This window comes from Trichoplusia ni, chromosome 14 (assembly GCF_003590095.1).
Source record: "Trichoplusia ni isolate ovarian cell line Hi5 chromosome 14, tn1, whole genome shotgun sequence".
Taxonomy (NCBI): domain Eukaryota; kingdom Metazoa; phylum Arthropoda; class Insecta; order Lepidoptera; family Noctuidae; genus Trichoplusia; species Trichoplusia ni.
Genome location: NC_039491.1, coordinates 1,804,224 through 1,825,786, shown reverse-complemented (window position 1 = coordinate 1,825,786; position 21,563 = coordinate 1,804,224). Strand labels below are relative to the sequence as shown.

General features: G+C 34.2%; 1 protein-coding gene across 3 annotated transcripts; it reads right to left on the bottom strand.

Moving 5' to 3' along the window:
• Positions 1 to 16: 16 nt before the first annotated feature.
• On the bottom strand, positions 17 to 20,471 carry LOC113500573 (coronin-2B-like). 3 transcript variants are annotated; one of them, XM_026881422.1, is made up of 13 exons: positions 20,154 to 20,242; positions 15,911 to 16,079; positions 12,081 to 12,278; positions 9,743 to 9,859; positions 8,132 to 8,281; positions 5,287 to 5,451; positions 4,741 to 4,947; positions 4,174 to 4,278; positions 3,853 to 3,990; positions 3,326 to 3,428; positions 2,755 to 2,933; positions 2,096 to 2,254; positions 17 to 1,872 (listed from the first exon to the last, which is right to left on the bottom strand). In XM_026881422.1, exons 2-13 carry the CDS (start codon positions 15,923 to 15,925, stop codon positions 1,735 to 1,737), a joined length of 1,674 nt encoding a protein of 557 aa, XP_026737223.1. In that variant the 5' UTR covers positions 15,926 to 16,079; positions 20,154 to 20,242; the 3' UTR covers positions 17 to 1,734. The 3 variants fall into 3 exon arrangements, with proteins under 3 accessions (XP_026737223.1, XP_026737222.1, XP_026737221.1); XM_026881421.1 differs by lacking the exon at positions 15,911 to 16,079 and having other exon boundaries at positions 2,096 to 2,251; positions 20,154 to 20,471; XM_026881420.1 differs by lacking the exon at positions 15,911 to 16,079 and having other exon boundaries at positions 20,154 to 20,467.
• Between the last annotated feature and the right edge of the window lie 1,092 nt (positions 20,472 to 21,563).

Here is a 21,563-nt window from a genome sequence, read left to right as displayed (position 1 = left end):
TAAAAAAGGCATTGAATACTATCCAAACATTTATTGAAAATTTGTGCTACACAAGCATGATATAAAAATACATAATAATAAATATTAACACCGACTTAGCCAAGTAATTAAATCAGCTAATGCACAATAATACTTTCATTTTCACTTACACTAACATTATGCGTTTATACTGAAAATGGAATGTAACGTCATTTCCGATACTCATTTTCAATAACGTTAGGCTTTATCAATTCATTTTGATTAAAAATACAAGTACATATATTAAAGCCATAAAATTATGAAGAACGATCACGATTATAGGCAAGCTATGAAAATACATCATTTGATGGGTACGATCCTATTATTCACTGTATTTGTAACCCAGACGGGCAAATATTATATCTAGAGCCTCATTAGTGCCACGTTTCCTCATAGATGGCGGTAGGGGTGGTCACAGAAACTAAGATGTTTAGTACTAACTAAATTGTATGTATTTTAGTATTATGTTGTGCAAAAAACGGTTCAATAGTCTTTTAAGAACTAGCACCTATGCTATGCTAGCTTAGAAATCTAAAAATGTCTCAAGTACATAAAAAGTCCAGGTAACTTTTTTTGTACATTTCAATTCACAATACAGAAAAATACATTTTCATAATGACATTAAATGCTTCAACGTCATAAAATCGTTTACAAAGAAAATACAAACACAATTACAAAATAACAGGTAACACTACTACATAAATCAGACTATTAAAATAATCACCAACAAACAAGATGTCAACTTAATAGTAAAACTGGGAACAATATTATTATGTGCTTTATAATAAGTGCTTTTCACGAGATCAGCCTTAGTAACACAAATACTTCAAATCTTACAAAAATGATAACTTGTATTATGATAGTAGTTTGATCATTAAGCCAGTAGAACATAAAATCACATAACATGTCAAAATTAATTATAAAAAAATCATAACCCTGGTTTTGATCGCATAAACAATAATTGTAAAGTCAGTATAATAAATCACAACATACAAAGAGTAATATTAAGAATAAAAAACATTAAACAATTTGTGACATGAACATTTATATAGAATGTCATGGTTTTATCACATTTTCTTTCTAAAAAGAAAGCATTGATTGCAATTTTAATATTAATTAGGCCTCGCAAACACACGGACAAGACGTCAAGCAGCTGCCAAAAGCCTAATAATACGTTTTGGAATGATTAATTTTGATCCCATATATAAAACCAATACATTTGATAATTAAAATACATTAAAACAAATCCAATATGATATTGGGAAAGCAATTTAAAATAATAAAAACTGCTATAATGAGTATAGCTATAAGTCCTTATAAAAGCTATACTTGAAGATTGTATAATCTTAAGAGTAACGGCACTACAGGCTTGGTATCCAATACCACGTAATAAAAAAGAAAAATCCTAGTTCCTCTTTATACATAGCTTACCTTACGCAGGGCTTGAACAAGCCTGCCATCACTTGCGAGTCAACGCTTCCTATCCTATGTATATCTTAAGTCCAACATTATTTGCAACATTTGTCACGTTAAGAAGTGATTTTAGACTAGGGAATGACAACTAAACCCTAAAATACAATTAAATATTAAAGGCTGAGAACAGATCAAGTGCTTAAAGCTTGATCGCCGTTTTACAAGCATTTAAATAGAGAATATGGTCGGTCGGCCATCTTGTGGATGCGACGTTTGAGTTGGGAACGTGAGCTCGTAACGGTTTTATGAAGCGTCGCGTTGCAGGCGCGCCTGTAGGGCGGCCACGAGTTGTTCCAGCTCACGAACCCGCTGCTGACTGTTCTGCAGCTGTCGCTTCACGATCCTCAACTCCTCGCCTTGGCGGTTGAATGCGAGACGTAACTAGAAGATTAACAAAATATTATAACCAACTGTAACTGCTTAGTAAGTGTAACGAAATATCCTTTATCAAGTAATTTGCGCAAAATCATCGATTCTTCTTATATCGAGTAGCAATTGTGAACTAACCACCATCAGCTCCTTATAAAGGACTCAAATAAGTCAAACTTTACGCCTATATTACCGTTATAGTGAACATATGCTCAAAACTAAGTAATATCCTGACCTCATGTTCAGTACTGAACACGTCTCCCTGGTTGATCTGCTTGTAGAGCGGTACGGGCTCGGCGTCTCCCGTCTGCTTGCCGAACATCTTCTGCAGCTGGTGGAACTTCGTGTTCTGGTTCGCGCTCGTCTTCTGGGACTTCTCGTTTACTTGGACCTGCTGAATGTAAGTATTTTGTAGGAATTGATTGTTTAATTGTAGATATATGAATTTGACTGCGGTTAGGAAAAACGTGATATGGATTTTCGAGTTTAGGGACGAGAAGCAGAGACTTACCAGGCCATTATTACATGTCAATTTTATATTACAAGCGAATTTTAACAGCTGGTGCATTTCATTAAGAGAATACTTCTTTAGAAGTTACATTTTGAGATTATTTTTTGGACCATACGCGATTTCTGATCTGATCTGCGATGAGAGTAGACTTACTATAAGCCTCAAAGTCAACATCAAACAATACTGACAATATTGTACAGCGATCATGTGTAACACAATAGGCGGTTCGGTGTGAACAAACAGTTTTCGTTTTTCTTTTATTCTGGATGGGAAATCATCAAACAACTCCTTCCGCTTTGGGCTGAGATTTGCCCACTGAATATCCATTAAGTTTTACGTGACCTTAGATCAAGTACAGATAAGTTATGTTGCGATATCCCTACCTGTTCTGTTTCGTTGTGGTTGTTGACCTGTTCGCTGGCCCAGGTGGCTAGCGGGCGGTAGTCGGGCGTGGTCTCGCGCGACAGGAAGGCGAACTTCTTGCGGTTGTTGGCGTCCTGCGCCTGTAGCGCCGGCGCGTCCTTGTTGCTGCCGCGCGGCTTGTGGGTCGATATCGTCACGCCTGAGGGAGATATGGGTTATATTTGAGGAATATATTCTGTGACACATTAATGTCTGATAGTCTGACGGCAATGAATTAGTTAACATCAGACAGTAAATTAAATATATTGAGATCAAGATAAAAAAAATACGTTTCAGGTAAAACTTTTACTTCCCACAAATTTTAAGCGACAACTCCGAGACAATTCGCTCATAAGTCACCTTTAATACGAAACGAACTAAATTGAAGTCGCTCAAACCTTTCGGGAGCTAAGATGCCACAGAGAGATACGCCAACTTAAAGCAACCCTCTTTCTTCGGTGGGGTGTATAAATGAAGTGTGTCGTGTATAATTGAAAAGAAAGGTCGTCGGACTTTATAGTTTTAATGATAGTGTTATGTCACAGCCCGTACCTGTTTTCATACTAATAAGCAGCGGCGGCGCGTTCATCCCGCTGAGCCAGTCCTTAGCGGACAGCGCGGCCAGCGGCGCCGCCGTGTCCGGGTACAGGTCCTCCTGTAACGGAAAGTCTCTTTATTACACTAATTTGATTTAAGAAAGCCTCTGCAAATTTTAGCGCTGAACTGACCGGGATAAATGGAAAAAAAAGACTTTTAAATAACTCCCGCAGTAAGTGATTTAATCTTTGTATCGTGGTGAGTTTCACAAACATTCATTCATATCACATGCACAAAGACACCTAGAGCCAGGACAAGCACTCGTGGATCACACAAACACTTGTCCTATGCGGGGATTGAACTCGCCACACGTTGCGTGCATTGGGATTTGCACGGTGACCTGTACCACTCGACTATCCGTGTTATTGTATGGGACAAAAACAACCCTTAGCAATAACAGAAACTTTGGAAACATAAATTTTAGCTAATAATTCAATTAAAAATTAAATAGTAATTTAATTAGTTTAGGCTCAGTAGTGTACCTGGAAGCAGTCGGACTTGCGCGGCACGATCATGGAGATGGGTTCGCAGAGGCCGCGCGACGTGTGCAGCTTGTAGAAGCGGAACACCTCGCACGCGCCCGTACTCACGCCGCGCTTGGGCATGAAGCCCAGGCCGCGCTACACGACAACACCAATGTATTGTTAGGAATAAGGGGATACATTTGATATTTTGTATTTTGTATGGCGGGAAATCCTCTTGGTCTCGTCTTTGAAGGGGAACCGGGTAGATTCAGACCTTTATCACAATCAGTCTGCTCAAAAATTTATACTTCGAATTATAGTGAATACGAGTTAGTTTACCTGAGGGTTTCCTGAAAGGAACTGGTTGAGAAAGTGCACGTAGGGCGGCTCGTCGACCACCTCGTAGTAACGAATGTTCCCGTCGCCCTTGCCAGCAAGGTACACCTGAATAGAAGAAAATTATATTCAATATAAAAATTAAGAAGTAATTGTAAAAAGTAAATAACACACTCTTTTTTTAAATCAAATAACACTTTGAAGCATAAAATTTATTTTGAACTAATGAATGGGACGATTACACTTGCTTTCATTTGCTAGTCTTTTAAGACTAGTAACATGACCTAAAGCCGCCTAAAATATTGACTAAATACTAGCTTCAATACGCAAAATAATTTGCATCTTGCACCAGCAAATATCTAACCGCTATTCTATTTTTATTTTATTTATTTTAAGGAACAGCAAACAGTTACATTATAGAAACTTATAACTAATATAACAGTGGCTTACTCTGATCATAATGTAATCCACAACGCTGTTTGCCATTTTATGATGCGGGATGCATATACTGTGAACGTGGTTCATAATTTACCCTGCAGTACATAATCTCGCCAGGTACAACGCGCTCACCATGTTAGTATCATAGTCGTAGTAAGGGAAGACGACGCCGGAGGAGCTGTCGATAGTCTCGCAGACGAGCGGCTTGTCCAGGTCGTGTTGGTCCCACACGGCGTACTGCCGGTCGCTGTAGCGGGAGAAGCCCGTCGTCAACACTTTGCCCGCAGAGCCCAGGAATGTACACTTCGAGGCTTTGGTACCGAGGTGGCAAGGGCCTTCCTGTTTGCAGAAACATTTAATGTTAGATATTTTTGTCATTATAAACTGAAAAATCTCGGAGAACTTAAATTAACAATAAAAGTAATATTCAATCAGATATAAGGTACGAATCTACAGGGTGTTCTTGTTTTAGCATCAGTTTAAAAGGACTTCAAGGTAAATTGATCTAATCCAATACGTGGTGCGCTTGTTAGACCCTACTTAATCATAACTCCTTTCGTTTTTTAGGTATGAGAGTCAACAGTAATTGATCGAAAAATATGAAAGCAATTTTTCATTTACCTCTAATTCAAATCATCCATTGTAGTGTCACAGTTCAAGTATGAAACATATACTTACAGATAAAACAATACCCCTCCTTGGCTCGATAACCCGCAGTTTCTTATCCTTGCTGGTGGTGGCCAGCAGCGACCCGTCCCGGTTGAACGACATGCAGTAGATGACGTCCGTGTGACAGTCGATCACCTTCACAGCCTCGCCTTTGCCCACGTCCCATACGAAGATCTGGAGAATACATTGAAGGTATTCTCATGGATACATACATAAAAAAACGAACAACGCTTCTGCTACCTGTGTTAAAGCTGTTTCTTTACTAATTTCCTGGCCGATTTCATAGCCCGATAGGACGCCAATCCGACAAGACTGGAGAGGGATCAGGCAATAAGCTTCATGGATCAAAAAATATAGTATTAATTGATTAATGGGCATTTTATTTGTCTCGGTTTCATTTTTTATGTGTTATTATTGGATGTTTCTTAGCCAAGAGTTATTGAAAACATCAGTGATTCCCTATTCACTAGCGTGTAAGTAAATTTAGTATAAGGTACAATGGGGTTGACGTATCCGTGTGGATAAAAACCCCTTAAACATTAATAAAGATTAAAAAAAAAAGGTTTAGGCACTTTTAATAGATAGTTACAGCAGTTAGGAGACTCTGATGTCTATAACCAATGAAAATAAATTGAGTTTCACACGTCCCAATTTAAAATGTATGAAAACAAATCAGGTTCCATTAAAAATGACATCACAACAATGTGATCAATTACTCTGAAGCAAGACAAGTAACCGCGATAACAACACAAGATCAAGGTTTAGATAACATCTGGAACTAGAACAAGATATTCGTACGTTTCGTATTGTCCAAAACCAACTATTATTTTTTATATTATTTACCAAAACTGGGTCACCTGAAGACTTGACTTATTGATATTAATTTATAAATGAAGACAGGGCGTATAAAACAAATGCAATGACTGTCATCTTAAGACTACGCAATACTCCATTTTCAAGTCGGTACAAGATATAATTTTAAATTTAAAGGTAAAAATACATCTCCCATAACTTTTGAATAGCTAGACCGATTTTTATCAAACGTTTCTAAGAAATATCGCACATGATTCAACTTTAATACAAAACTAACTTTATTGAAACCTCTCAATCAGTTTGGGAGCTATGATGCCACAGACAGACACTTCAAACATAGCACCCCGCTTTTTGCGTAGGGGATTTAAAAAGGCATAAAGTACTTAGATAAAGCAATATTTCACCAAAGTTTCGCGGCTTATTTATGTAACTTTTAAACAATTCGAACAAAAACCGATTTAAATAACAGAATAACAAACGGTACAGTCGCGAATATATTTCTTATTCGATTGTTAGGAAACACGCCAACATTCAAATGGGACGCGCACATTTAACATTGCGTGACGTTTGGATATACCTTACCAATGTACCATGTACTATTGAACGCGATTATGAAAGTGTATACAAAACAGTATAAATTATCGTGTGAAGATGTCATACTTATTGATTTTATTAGTACTTGTGTTAAGTTTTATTGACTGTAAAAAGAGCTTAGTTTAATGATATGGGTTTTTAAAGATGTGTTGGTTGTTTGTTGTGATGCTGTAGCATGTTACACGTAAGCATCAATCATTATTGCAGTTGTCTCATTAGGAGTCAAAAATATGTTGTGTTTTTTTTTTAGTTGACATGTCTGTCTGTTTTGTCTTTTTTGTCTAACTCGGGTATTGTGTCTATTGCTGCATCAATTAAAAGTCTGACATTAACTTACTTTGACATAGGTTAACAGTGTCATGAAAAATTTAATAATTGAAAGATGCACATTATCCATTGTTTTTGATTTCATAGGGAAATTAGATCTCATTAAAACAAATCCAATTATTTCGGTCATATCAGCTGTTTTTTTACTGTTGACCTGTTTAATTACCTTTCAAAACTCATGGTTACTTGCCGGACTACTTGTTTACCTATCACAGTCAACAATGTTTAACAATAAGTTTCAATATTCTAGTATGAACATATGAATTGAAAACCATTCCTCAGAAACAGCTGTTAACCTAATTTGTGTATTAAATTAATAATTCATAGCAACGTTATCTACACCCATTAGTTAGTGTTCTGTTAGGAGGTCAATGTTTAATAGCCGACGAGACACGAGCAAATGTAGTAATGTTATACTTTGTAGCCCATACAGTTTAATGGTAAAATTGTAGTGAATTGAACATTTTTTGTGACTAAAATCACAATTATAAATTATTAGTTTCAAGGTGACAGTTTTGATAATATAACAGGGCTTTAATACTACTAACTCACCAATTGCCGATAGACGCTTTGTGTTTTTTGGCTAATCATAAACGTGGAACAAAAATAATAGGTAAAACTACAGTAATTTCAATATTTAAAACGTCAGTTTTTAAATGTGTATATGTGTCGACGGGCCTCTTTTAACAGCGATAAAGGACATACATGCGGGCAAAAGCTAGCACTGCTAATAGAAATGGACTTTAACTTTAAACAGCAACTTCAACATCCAAAAGGAGTTCCAAACGAAATCAACAAAAATCCGTTCGGGAGTTATGATGCCACACACAAACAGACACATCAACTTATAACACCCTTGTTTTTGCGACGGGAGTTAAAAAATAGTCTACAATGTAAATAGGTAGCAAAACATACACGTCAACATACAACACACTTGTCATAGCGACGGGGATTAAAAAATAGTCTTTGTTAGCAATATTGTAGATATAGAAACAAACGTGAACGGTGGCCAATAGTCAATGCGGTTAACTGTCTGTTCAACTTTGACATTCAATAAATGCTACTTTGTAGCCTATTTTGGATGGATTTTGATTGAAAGATTTGAAAAACATATTCTCACCAAGTAATCAAATCCAGCGCTGAGCAGTATGTTCTCTGCGGCGGGATGCCACTCGATGTAGGCGACGCGGCGCTTGTGGCCGTGCAGCTCCACCAGCCACTCCGTCAGGTGCATGGACAGCCCGCCATCCGGAATGTGCCAGAGTTTCACCTGGGGAAATATGGTTAGAGAGTTAGTGTGTAGGTGTATAGAAGAAAGGCTGTATGTAGAATGTCGCCCTTGTTGGTGTAATATTATATTGTTCATCGAAAGGAGTCGTTACATGTATAAATTACGTATCTCGTTGTTTGTCCGTTATGTACTTCTAACTCCTAAACTCTTGAACTGTTCTCATTAAACTTGCACACTGTTTGCAGTTTGACCCAATTAGAAATATACACAAATTACTATAGTCGACATTCACAAAGCGGAGCATAATTTATTCATTCAATAAGTACACCTTTAATGAACCGTGACTCAATAATAAATGAAAAAGATTAAAAACATCGTAAAAGGAACCAGAGGACACATTAATACCATTAATGTTCATTAATTATTTGACTGAAAGTATAGCTAAGTGGTATAAGGTTACTGCGCTAAACGAAATATGAGTCCTGCCGTGGGTTCAATCCTCGCGTAGGACAAAGTATTTGTGATATCAACGAACACTTATTCCGAGTTTGAGTGTCTTGGAATGTCAGAAATGCATGAATTGCCTTACTGCATGAATTGCCTTACTGCATGAATTGCTTAAAAAAAGAGTACTAGTTCTTCGCACACGCAGCTATTTTGTAAATACGTAATCTGATATTAATCTAATCCAATCTTCGAAAGCCATTAGGCGTGGAAAAAAATGTTGTATCTAAGATCGTTAGACAGCTGTTAAAATAATAAAAAAGTAGTTACATAAGACAAATGTAAATGAAGACGGAACGGAAATGTGATAATTACCAGTCGAGATAAGTGCCCGTAAGTCAACCAATTAGGCTAATTAATTGGTGACTCATTACCGCATTATATTAATCGTGGAAGAAATTTCATACACATAATTACATATATAATTGACACAATTACCTGATTTTAAATTGATTTGGGTTTTGTTATATACGACGTGTCCTTACATACCCTTGTCTTGTTTAAAATAACGCTTTTTATTTGAATTATCTTTTTTTTAAAGAATCCATATATTACAAAAGCAGTTTTACATTACATATTGACTAAACCATATATTCAATAATGTTTTAAAAAAAAATGTTCTCTTTTGTAAGGACCTTTATTTCCCCCCAAAATCAGCATTTATAAAATGACGGGGCATCAATAAAGACACCGTATAGAAATGTAATAGAATAAAACTGAACAACTCGCAATAAATCGTCTAAACAAATAGCGATCAATACAACACACAATAACTACTTATACCGGATAAGATAATGGAATCAATGCTCGTACACCATAATAATATGGCTAGATATAATAATATATTGACAAACGAGGCTACACGCTTTCATATCAACAAAAAGCGAGAAATTGTTCGAATGGAACATCCGAACAGCCGTCAATTACTATGAAGCTGTATGAAAAAATAGTTGCTATGAAAATATATGGGGGAAAAATTGGCACAAACAAAATTACCGTGCAATCATCGGAACACGAAGCGATGATGTTATCATTGAAAGGGTTCCATTTGATGTCGAGAACGGGGCCTTTGTGACCAGTCACACGGCTCGCGTTGAAATCCAATCGGCCAGTCTGAAATTGAAATTTGTATAATTTAATTATAACAAACTTTCTGTTGAATAGAATGTTTCTAATTTTGTTTTGAGAACTAGTAGGTATTATTTTAATTTTTGGCTTAATCAAAACCGATAGAAAGTAATTATAATTTTAACCAATTATTAGTTTGCGATATACTAGTGCTCACTGAACGCCCAAATATATATCAAACAATAATATCTAATTCCACATGAGCAAGCCTTTTTTTATTTACATAACACTTTTAAAACATTATGTAAATACAACCACAAATTAGAAACTTGTATAAATTTTATTACAATAATCAATTCATGAGTGATTTCACTGCTCATATATAAAGCTTTACAATCGGTTGACAAGTCAGTTGAGTCATCGCTCAGACAATAAGATTTACAAATATGTAATTAAACATAATACGTTCCACATGGCATAAGTGACATGGTACAAGGCATATCATTTGCCATCGGACGATGAAATGACCGCTGTAAACAATTACGTTGCAAGTTTGCAACAGTTGCATTGCTGGCGAGACGGTGGGAAATGTTGCAACTTGCTATCTTGATATGCATCCAAATAATGAACTATTCAATTTCATAGGATGTTGTGAGGCACACTTGAAATATGCCTCGTTTAAAGCGGTCATCGTGCGAGGTTTTATAATTACAGAGTATCTTGAATTCTTCATGCGATCTTTATGTTTAAATCAGACGGAGACAGTTTTAAGAGCTATCTTGACACTAAGGTATTTAACAAAATAATACATCGATAAGGTCGTAAAAAGTAAATAATAAAACGGATATGCAATCGTATATTAGTCATTAAAATAACTTTTATTTATTACTTGATTGCTTTTTTTGGACACAAGCAAATAATAAATTAGCAATGTGTTATTGAAACAAACCTTCTCTTCCGCTAAAGGTACTTTCAGCGTGTGAAGCCATAAGTATGTATTTAATAACCCTTCTTTTTTAGACAGGATATTTCTATCTTTTATTATCAACACACCAGTTACAATATTTAAATACTATCACTATTTATACTGATCTGTAAACACATCCGCGTAACATTACTTAATTGTCCAAAGTCTCTACCCCATATTTGCCCTAATTCGTATCTTGTACTTGCTAAGTTCAAACCTACTTATGTAGACATTGTCTGGGTATACATACAGTTTATGGGGCCACAAAATAGGGCACCGTGTCGTAAAGGAGTATAAATATTGGTCTCGAACAAACGTTCGCGATCGATGATACGAACATTTCACGGATGAACTCGTCTGAGGGGATTTGAGGCCATTAGAGGTTTTCGTACTGTTTCTTGTGGTTCTGTTTTGCGGGGTTTACCATAAAATGTAAAGGATACTGTATATGGTTCTTCGTCTTTTCTCTTCAAAACAGTTTAGTTGTTTTTTTTTAAACCAACTTTATTTTTTTGCTAATGCATAATGCGAAAAATCTTGTTAACAAATGAATAATAAGATCAAAAAATGGACCAACCTCCGTACACTTTCAATTTTTTTTGAACGAGGTCGCAAAAACTACAAAATTTTGGGGTATTCGTAGGTCTCTATTCAACTTAATTACAACAGTATTACCCGTCTATCTTATTCCACAGTCAAAATAACCGCATCAATCATAATCACAATTACAATAGACGAAAACAAAACAAAAACTATATTCCAATGATGAGTTGTGTTCTCATGTTTCGAACTAATAAGTCATCGCTCGGATAGGATTTCAGCACTGGGGTCTGCTGTTTAAACCGTTATTTAATGCCCCTACAGCTATTTTTATTTAACTTGTCGCTCGAACGTTTTTATGATCCCATTTTTTGTGAGCTTTAAATGTAGTTTTGAATTTGTTATGACTAATTTGTAATTACATGATTGCTTATAATATAAATGAAGTTACGTTAGTTAAGTTCTATGTATAGACTTATATGCACGAGGTACAGGTTTGATCCCAACGCAGGGAAAGTACTAATGTCAACTTTTTAAAGTCATATCTAATTTCTTAATATTCTAATACACGACTGTCAAACGATGAAGGAAAACATCGTGAGGAAACCTGGAGTGCAATAATCTAAAATTGCCAACCCGCAGTGAGCTAGTGTGGTGATCAATGCTTAAACCTTCCTTATACAGGAAGAAGCCTCCTGTGCCCTTATAATTATTATTATATTGTAAATGACAAATAAAACAGGTAAAGATTATACTCACATTATCCAATGGTAGAACTAAGAAGGCACCCCCACCGGCGACTTCTGTTACTATGGCAACGAACTTAGGGTTGACAGCGCAGAAATTAGAATCATGCGCATTCCTAGTGATCTTGATGTTGTCATAGCAACGCTCTCGTTTGAACGGTACGCCGTAAACATGGCGGAATTTGGAACTCCTCACGCCACGGAACCATACCTGAAATATTATAGCTTTTTAGTATATGAAATTAAAAATATATAACTAATGACAGGTAAATACGAGCAATTATTATAAGAATAACATTCGTGAGGTGGATTTTTATTTTAATATCGGTTTTATCACGTCTATACCTATGTTGGGAGCGTCAGCTAATTATTATGGACTCCGGTTATGCAAAACTAATCGGGCGATCCTTATATCCGCATGGTTTATCAACGCTTTCAGATAATTCGTTATTTTTATTAAATTAATTAATTATTTGGATATAATTCGATATTAAAGGAATACACGGAATTAACTTCTAACCTACTTAGATATTTATACGTAGCCTTATTTAACGTTATGTAATGTTAATAAAACTTCTTATACACATCAAATAATAAATAATATTTTTATTAGACCGGCGCAAAAACATAAAATACACGTAACATATGAATGGACGCAAGTAGCTAGGAAGTTATAAAGTATTGACCATCAATAAATAAATGATTTCATCATTTCGTTATGAGTTGAACAAAGACATCATTATTTGTATGTTATTTATATTTTATGACTGTTATGTATGACAGCTTTGATACAGCGAAGATGTCTACTATTAAGGCTTGGTTTAATTTTAAAGATTTTCCGTAATATAAGGTTAAAAAGAGCACTTTAATGATCGATAAACATTATCGATACTATTTTTGTTTAATATTATCGATACCACAATTCAAACATTCAGCACTCAGTATTAAATCTCAAAAATAATTATCGTTTCTAAATCTCTCACGATATTTTTTAAAATGTAAAAAAACTTCTTGCCAAAACATAAAATGTTACTTGTCATATAACAAGTAAAGCATTACATTGATGTAATAAATTATTTAGTATTATTTAGGTCTATAATTCATATCAAATTACAAAGACATCGATTTTTTTTACAATACAAGACATAATAAGGTTTATAACCTGTTACATGTATTTAAGATTACAACAAGAACAAGCTACTGAAAACTCACTGACTTGAAAATTGATGTCTACCAGTGTTGCCATCATGAAATTGAAACTTATCAACTTTTTTCGCTTAATCACTTATGTCAAATACATATCAAAGCAAAATGACAGTAATGAAGCTGGGAACTCGAATTACTATTTGTAATCATTACGTTCCTGACATTTGGACAATACACACGCAATAAGAGAAAATACCAAAATACTAACGGGTAGTTCACCAATGATTTAAATGATGGAATAAAAGTTAATTTACATATATTAAATAAAAAAACAATCATTTGAATTAAAAACGCAAGATTGAATTTATAAAGAATTTGGAACTCTCTTTTTAAATTGTTTTGGATGCCGGTGAAATTGATAGCAAAACTAGTCTCGTCATAAAAATTTACAACATCCATAAACAATTTAAAACTACGACTACTGCATCTTTGTATTTAATTATAGAGTTTCTAACATAATGGCATATTAAATATGGCACTTTGATTAGTTTTAAATCTATTAACAGGGTGATTTATGCGACCTTTCTTTTTTATTGCCAATTGTTTATCTGGTGTTCGAGTAAAGTGGCACAGAAATCAATATATACAGACTGCAAAATAATATTTTTCACTGGTTTCATTAAAAATATATGGCACAAAATAAACGAGACCCAAACAAAGAGGTTCTTTTAGTTCGAATTGAAACGGCTTAAAAAGAAAACAGTTTTTTATTAATTGTTTATGATGCGTAGAGAGAAGTGCCGCGAGAATTAAGAGCAATCACCATAATTGCGTAACGGATTATTAATATCAACAGTCTACACACGCTCCACTTTGCAAGTGGACCAATGAGTCTAAAATATTTAAACGTTAATAATGATTGATCGTAAAGTCATTGCCACGATAGTTTTAGTAGGTGAGTATACTTTCTTATTCGTTTCATTTTCATTTCCTCGCTTAGATACATTTTAAATTTTTAATCTAGTTGTGTATCTTTTAGTATTTTGAAACCAGTTTTAAAGCTTCTGTTGAGCTATTAACCTACCCAAAGTCAGTACATTAAGTTGAAAACAAAAAATGAGAAAAATACAAAACCATAAGTGGTGTCAGACTACCGGGCCGTTAAACAGAAATTACATCTATCCACACGCTGTTATTAAGAAAGCACCTAAGACTCGAAGGCACGTACTAAGATTACATTTTAAAATTTCAGATATATGTACTGCACAACACACTCTATTTATGCACATAAAATATATGAGTGCATCAATTTGTGTTTCTTTAGAGGGGAAACACGGTATAATAATTGTTTTGACATGAATGTAAAGATGAGTTTCGTGTGAATTAGAACATCTATCCATTGTTATAGCAAACAATTTGGTTAATTTATGATCATATCAACGTAAAGTTTAATAATAGGCTGTAAACTATGACAACTCGTGGGGAACTACAGTAAGCAGCAAATGTGTCTGGGTGAAATTGCTCCATGGTAATATTGGTAATATCCTAGAGAAAATTAAGACGTCATTTTTTACAGGGATAAAGGGAAACTTTGAAGATGTCATGACTCGACTATAGGAGGAAGAATAGTTAAAACTGAGAAATAATTGCACTACCATTTAGTCAATAATTTAGCCACAGTCTAACACTCTAGTTCTCCTATATAAAATAATCTTCGCCATGATGTGTTTCAAAGACTGGTCTTAAGTAAAAAAGAACTATTCGCCATAAAAAAAAATCAAAAAAAAATCCGAGAAAGACTAAGTTAACGGATTTTTATACCACGTGCTCTAACAAAAGGACGGACACCATTAAAAAGTTCATGAATTGACTGCTACAAATACTTCGGCATTTATTGTATGATTTTAATCCTATAGCAATGGAACGAAGTGAAACAGGATGTATTTGTGTACAGGATTTATTTTAAATAAAATCAATCGCCTGGTTATCTCTTAGTTCTGATCTTCATTCTATACACGAATGTCTCTCTGTTTTTCTCAGTTTGTGATGAATGGATGTTATTACCTCCGGAATGATACCAGCACAAGAAGAATGCATAAATATTTAGTTTCTTGTTTGTAAATACATTGAATCACGACTCGGTCATTTCTGAAATCTTATTTCTCTGTATTTACAGATTATTTAGCAAAGTTTTTTTTTGTTTTCCTATCGGCACTCCTTTCCACACTTTTACTGAGAAGAAATACTCTTAAAAGTTAATAATACAGAGAAATCTTAACGATTATTCTGTCATCACTTTCTTATGTACCTAGTAGTTAGTACAATAATTATGTAGTATATACGATAGATCATTAAACACGTCGAGGTGTTCCGACTAATATACGTTTCAATTACATATAAGGATTACGATTATAATGCATCATTAAGCCGTTGTGTGTAATCATGTAATAGCATACAAATATCGCACTGAATGTTTAATACATAGCTAAGTTGGCTTGTCAAAGGTATAAATAACATTATTCTTATTATAATTTGAACTGAAATATTTGATACATGTAACTTGCCTCGTACTCGTTTAGCAAACCATTCCCCATAGTACTCTCACTTTTCATTCCCACATCAGCATGACAAGCAAATCTATGTAACATCTAAATACGTGTACATAAAATAATATGTGCAATGAAACAAAAACCATACCTGTGAATTAGTCATGATGCTCCACGCTACTCTGGTGCGATATCAACACATGCACTACATAGAGGCACACTCCAAAACTATACAGTCCTGTGCATTTTACATAACATAATCGTATACACAAATAACATAAAAATCAGCTGCCCACAACATGATGCACTGAACCTTAACACTGAAAGTTGCAAAGAAACAAAAAAGGATGCATTAAAACATTATACAACAAAAAAAAAACAAAATGTGCAAAAGGCTGATTGGTCGGTCACTACAGTGGCGTTCGTACACCTGTGCTAGGTCGCTACCAAATGATTCCGAATGCGTTTAACGGCAGAAGCGCGTGTCTCGAGTAGCGCGAGAAAAAAAAGTGAAAAGACACACGTTATGAAGTCGTTGTCGCTGTCGATTCACAGAGAAATTCAAATTCATTATACCCGATGGAACATCCATTAAATAATACTAAAGATGACGAAACAGATTTGGACTTGAATAATTTATTTGAAAATTTCAAGGTGTGTCAAATCAATGGACTCTTAATTGGATGAAATTTCGTACAAAACAAAAAAGTGATTTAGGGTACACAATACAAAAAGCCATACACTAAATAAATGCTACAATTAAGCAATGATACTTCAACAAAAATATTTAGCAATAATGTAACACTTTCGACTGTACATTCAAAAGATAAGGATGTTACATGACAGTCAGCGAAGCGTGGCGCTAAGAATGACTACAGCTAACTTAGTCGGGTAACGAACACTGCTAGTAACTTGCACTTATGTCATGGTTCCAAGTGTGGTTTTAATTTGACGGTATGATGTCATTGGTAAACATTAATTGTGAAGAGCGCACATAACCAAGTTTACTAAGCCGTTTGTTCATATCAAGGGGGCGTTGATTGACCGTCTTACTTATTCTTTAAGGGCAGACGAGGAACAATGTTTATTGTATTTTTATTCCTTTTGAACCGTCAAACGTCATTTTTCAATGTTTGGTAACATTTGGTAACATTTGGCACAGATCAGTTTTTAAGTTTTCCTTGCTACAGCTTATCTTTTTCATTTCCGCTAGCAAGGAAAGTGAAGAATATTATTCTTATTCTTTCCAGTTAGTTGCATATTCCACAAACTCAATAGAACAAGACTTGTCATACGTAATTCTATCAAATAATTTCTAGTTTCCTTTCACATAATAAGGATTTTTCCTCGTTATTTCAAGATCTTGTAAATCTGCAGGTCTATTAAAAAAGAAATAAACAAATGCAATGGAAAACTACTACGACTATCTACAATATTGACCGGGTTATTTCCATGCTCAATCGGGAATACTGGCGTGAAGCAACTTTCTGCTGTGGACTGGCGCATCGCAGTATGTGTGTAGAAAACCGGAAGTCTAAATGCCATTTCCAAATATAGAGCGCAAAGGCTGTGTACCGAGAAGGGTGGAAAAGGTTACTCAGAACGTGGTTAACACGTGGTTTTAAAGTGGCTTGGTCTATCTGATTTCTGGTAATATGGGATTGAGATAGTCAATAGATGACATGTCTATTGTATACTCTGGAAAACTTGTAAGTTCGAAAAGGAGTCTGCAAGAAAAGAGTTTTTTTTTAAATAAGAACGCAATAAGAAATGTTATCTTTGTGTCGCAGAAGGTTTCACAAATAATCAATCTGTCTGTGCAACAGTGCATCTGGATGCACAGACTCAGGACAAGGATTCGAAGATCACACAAACGCTTGTTCTACGCAGGGATCGAATCAGCGACACGTCGCGCACAGAAGATATGCCATGGCGACTTCAATCACTGGGCCTAGAGCTCTCAGGAATACTGTGTATATTTTAGAAACAAAATCGGTAACGTAGTATCATAAAATAATTTTAATAAATCTTACATCTACTCTACGAGTCGATTAAAGAAGTGGATCATGATTTTGTCCACCATTAAATTATGAATGGTTACAACTAGACTTACAGCGATCAAGGGCACGTGACTATTTACCAAACGTCGACGAAACTGCCAAAACGAGTGGAAAACATTAACCAAACGTGAGTTCACAATATAGGGACTTGGAAATGTGCGCTCTTCCTCAGGATGTTTTCATGGAAAGTTTACATTTTCCATTATAAATACTTCTTCGGAACTTTTGGACTTCGTCATTTACCGATTTGTTTCTGACGAATATCGCGATTTTGTGCGGTTTAAAAGTATTGTTTTTAATTTACAACTTTTTGCAACAGCATCCTATTTTATTTTTGCCAATTTATCAATGTCACACCAAGGTTTGATAAAAAAGATTTCTAATTTTAATTAAAAGTTATACATCACATGTGACAAATAGTTACATATTAATGTTCTCACTATAGCTGATTTATTCAAAATGGTATTATGTAAACTAGAACTTTCTAATAAACTATTGAATTGTAATTAACTTTTAATAAGCATAAAATACCAGTCTGCCTCAATGGTTGGTAACAGGGTGGGGCAGTTATGAATGAGATATAAAGCCAAATATAGTAAAAAAAAGGAAATTACAACATTATTAATGTCTTCCTGAATAAGGAGTTATATCAGGTCATAATATTTGACTGGACAGTTGGTTGTTAGTCTAGTTGTTAGTGGTTTCAACTGCTTTACCGTGGTTGTGGGTTTGATTACCACCCGTGACAAATGAGTGTTGACTATGGTTACATATGTGTCCATTGTCTGGTTGTAACTTATTTGTATGGATGATCATCAGTTGTCTAGTACTAATTTTGTGTAAAAGTTGTGGATTATTAGACTAAAATACAATTATTTAATCAGTTGCATCATTCCTAACAAACTTTAAAATAGATGTCTAATATCTTCTTAGAATTTGTCTTCACATACTCATTCCTATTGCTTTTTGCAGTCATTGTTACAACAAAGCACAGCTCAATATACACAAATTTGTTTTTCTATGGACATTGTTTACAGGACAACTTTGCATCTTATCTATTGGGATTAACATAATTGAGGTTTATCAGATTGCTACAAACCTTATCACACATTATTACATTAGCATTTACAGGATTAATCCAGGAATATTCTATGGAATTAAGGATAAACATTAAGTTTTTAACTGTTATACTGTCAACTAATTTAAAGTCCAGAATATTAATATTCTTTCTTCTAGTTTTATTTGCTTAATAAATATAGTTCCATATGTATAGTATTTATTTATTAGTAGTTATTTATTATGTTAACATTACTATAACATTTATTACCATACTTTTCAATAGACCAATACAAAATAATGTGTCAATGTATGATATGACTAGATTTATTGTTGTAGATAACAAATGAATGTGTATCAATGTTTAAGTAATCAGATAACAACACAAAACATTGTTTTAAACAATAAAATGCAAATTTTCAGTCTCTGATCAATCTTGACATTCTTGAGTATAATTATCAGATTCAAAAACAAGAACATGTAGAGAAAGAAAGTAGCATTCTTTAGGCTTGTATTTTTTCATTTTATTCGGCTATTATTATTAAATAATATAAATACCTTATTAAATACCTTATTATAAACATTCCAGTTCTCTTACTTCCTGTTCCTACTAAAGATTTACAAAAAAACCTTTTACTCTAAACTTTTTTTATAAAAAAACTTTAACCAAAAAGTTTACATGAATAGAGATTATTTAAAAAGAAATCAGTTTCTTGACAGACCATAAAATAAGGATAGTTTCATAAAACCTTTTTGACTTATATAGATACATATTTGTTTCACTACTGTTAACTATCTACTTTTGATTAAAGGGAACTAATTAACTAAAATTTTGATATTTTGCCACTAAATTAACAGGTGTTGACTAAGTGAAAGTGTTCCAACTTTATACAAAAGAAACCTTGGTGCACATGAAAACTACCACATTATAAAATTCTAGACAACCGTAAGAATACTTCATGAGAAAGTGTGTAAAAAACTACATAACATGCTGATATAATTTTGTTGAGTAGCATCGTTTTTTATTCCGTGCGAGTTCTAATAGTACTCATAGTGAATGTGTATTATAAAAGTATAGTTCAGTATAAAACAAACTAGAAATAGGAACTATCAGTGACCAAGTTGTATTTGTAACGTAAATTACCACAAGTCCCATTTGTAGCGAAACCCCATCGAACTGAGAAGTCAGAATAAGATCGATACTTTCAGCAAGGCAATTATTTATTATTAATAATAACTAAATTCATAGTCTAAGTGAAATATTTTTTGAATTCTTACCTTAGCTGCAGGCTTGTTACAAGCTCTTACATCTACAAGAGTACTCTTAGCGGGACTCTTCTCGACAATGTTTATTATTTCCAAACAATTTGTTTCTGCTATTGAATCATCCTTTACTGGAGGCATATCCTTTGCACTATTTAACAACACACTGTAGATATTGCAGGTTGTTTTCTTTTAATAAATCCCCGTTTCCGTATATTAATAACAAAATACAAAGTAACCCCCTACCCTGACTTTAGTAAGTGAAAATCGAAGACGAAGACGGACAGACAAGCTATCGAATGAATGATAAAATGAGCGACGTGAACGAACTGGATCTGTCCTGTAGACGGGTTGCCAGTGCTAATATTTTGACCTTTATTATAACACGCCGGACACGCCACCACAGATGTAAAAAGGTGTGAAAGGTGCTCCTATATGGAATTATTGAGTGTTCGTAGTAGTTGTAGTTTTTACATTACAATAGTTTCATTCAAATGATTATATATGATTTTATAAACTTATGCACAAAATAACAATAAGCTCAGTTATAAATAGTGCAGAATTTTCAGTATTTTAAAAAACTATTTCCTTATATTTAACAAATATAAGTCCGTGTTTTATTTAGTATACGGACGCTCACTTTTGCATTGACAGCGCTCCTTTGTTTTTTACTTGGTAAGACTCTAAAATCGTTCAGTATTATCAACTGACCCATATATACTTACATTACTCACTATACTCTATGACTGACACTATACTTGCTGGGACTGTAAACTACCGAAAAACTATTTAAAAAAACTCTCAAGTATGATTTAAGCAATTCTAGAATGCGCTGTACTAGTGTCAGGCTTAACTATTGTGTTGGTGAACACTTTTAAACCATTAATCAGAATAAAGTTAACGCCTGCCTTAAAATATTTTGCACTCACCAATCTGAAACAATAATATGGGGATTTGAAACGTAGTCCCTCTCCCCCTTCAGGTAAAATGACATAATCATTACATATTTGTGATGTCGTGATAGGTTTCAGACGGTGTCAGATAAATTTCAGAAAACAAGTATAAAGAAAATATAAATATATGAAAGAAAAATCAGAATCAAAATAAATACAATTGGGAACTATATTGAAAGATACCCTTTAATTGGCTAAAAGGAATGAAGCGAACTTTACTACTAGCACTAAACCATTCCTAATTCCTTAAAATGTGTGTTGCTGTTGACCTTGTTTGTTAGTAGTCCTGTTGACTTGTTGTACTTATATTTCTATTTCGTATTTAGAGGAGTAATAAAATTTAAACATTGTAATACACAGTATGTTTTAATTTTTTAAGGCATGTGACAGACCTTACCAGAGTTACCAGAGTCTCAGTCACTTAGTAAGTATGTTTATAATATTGTGTAGGCGCGAATAGAGTTTGGACGCT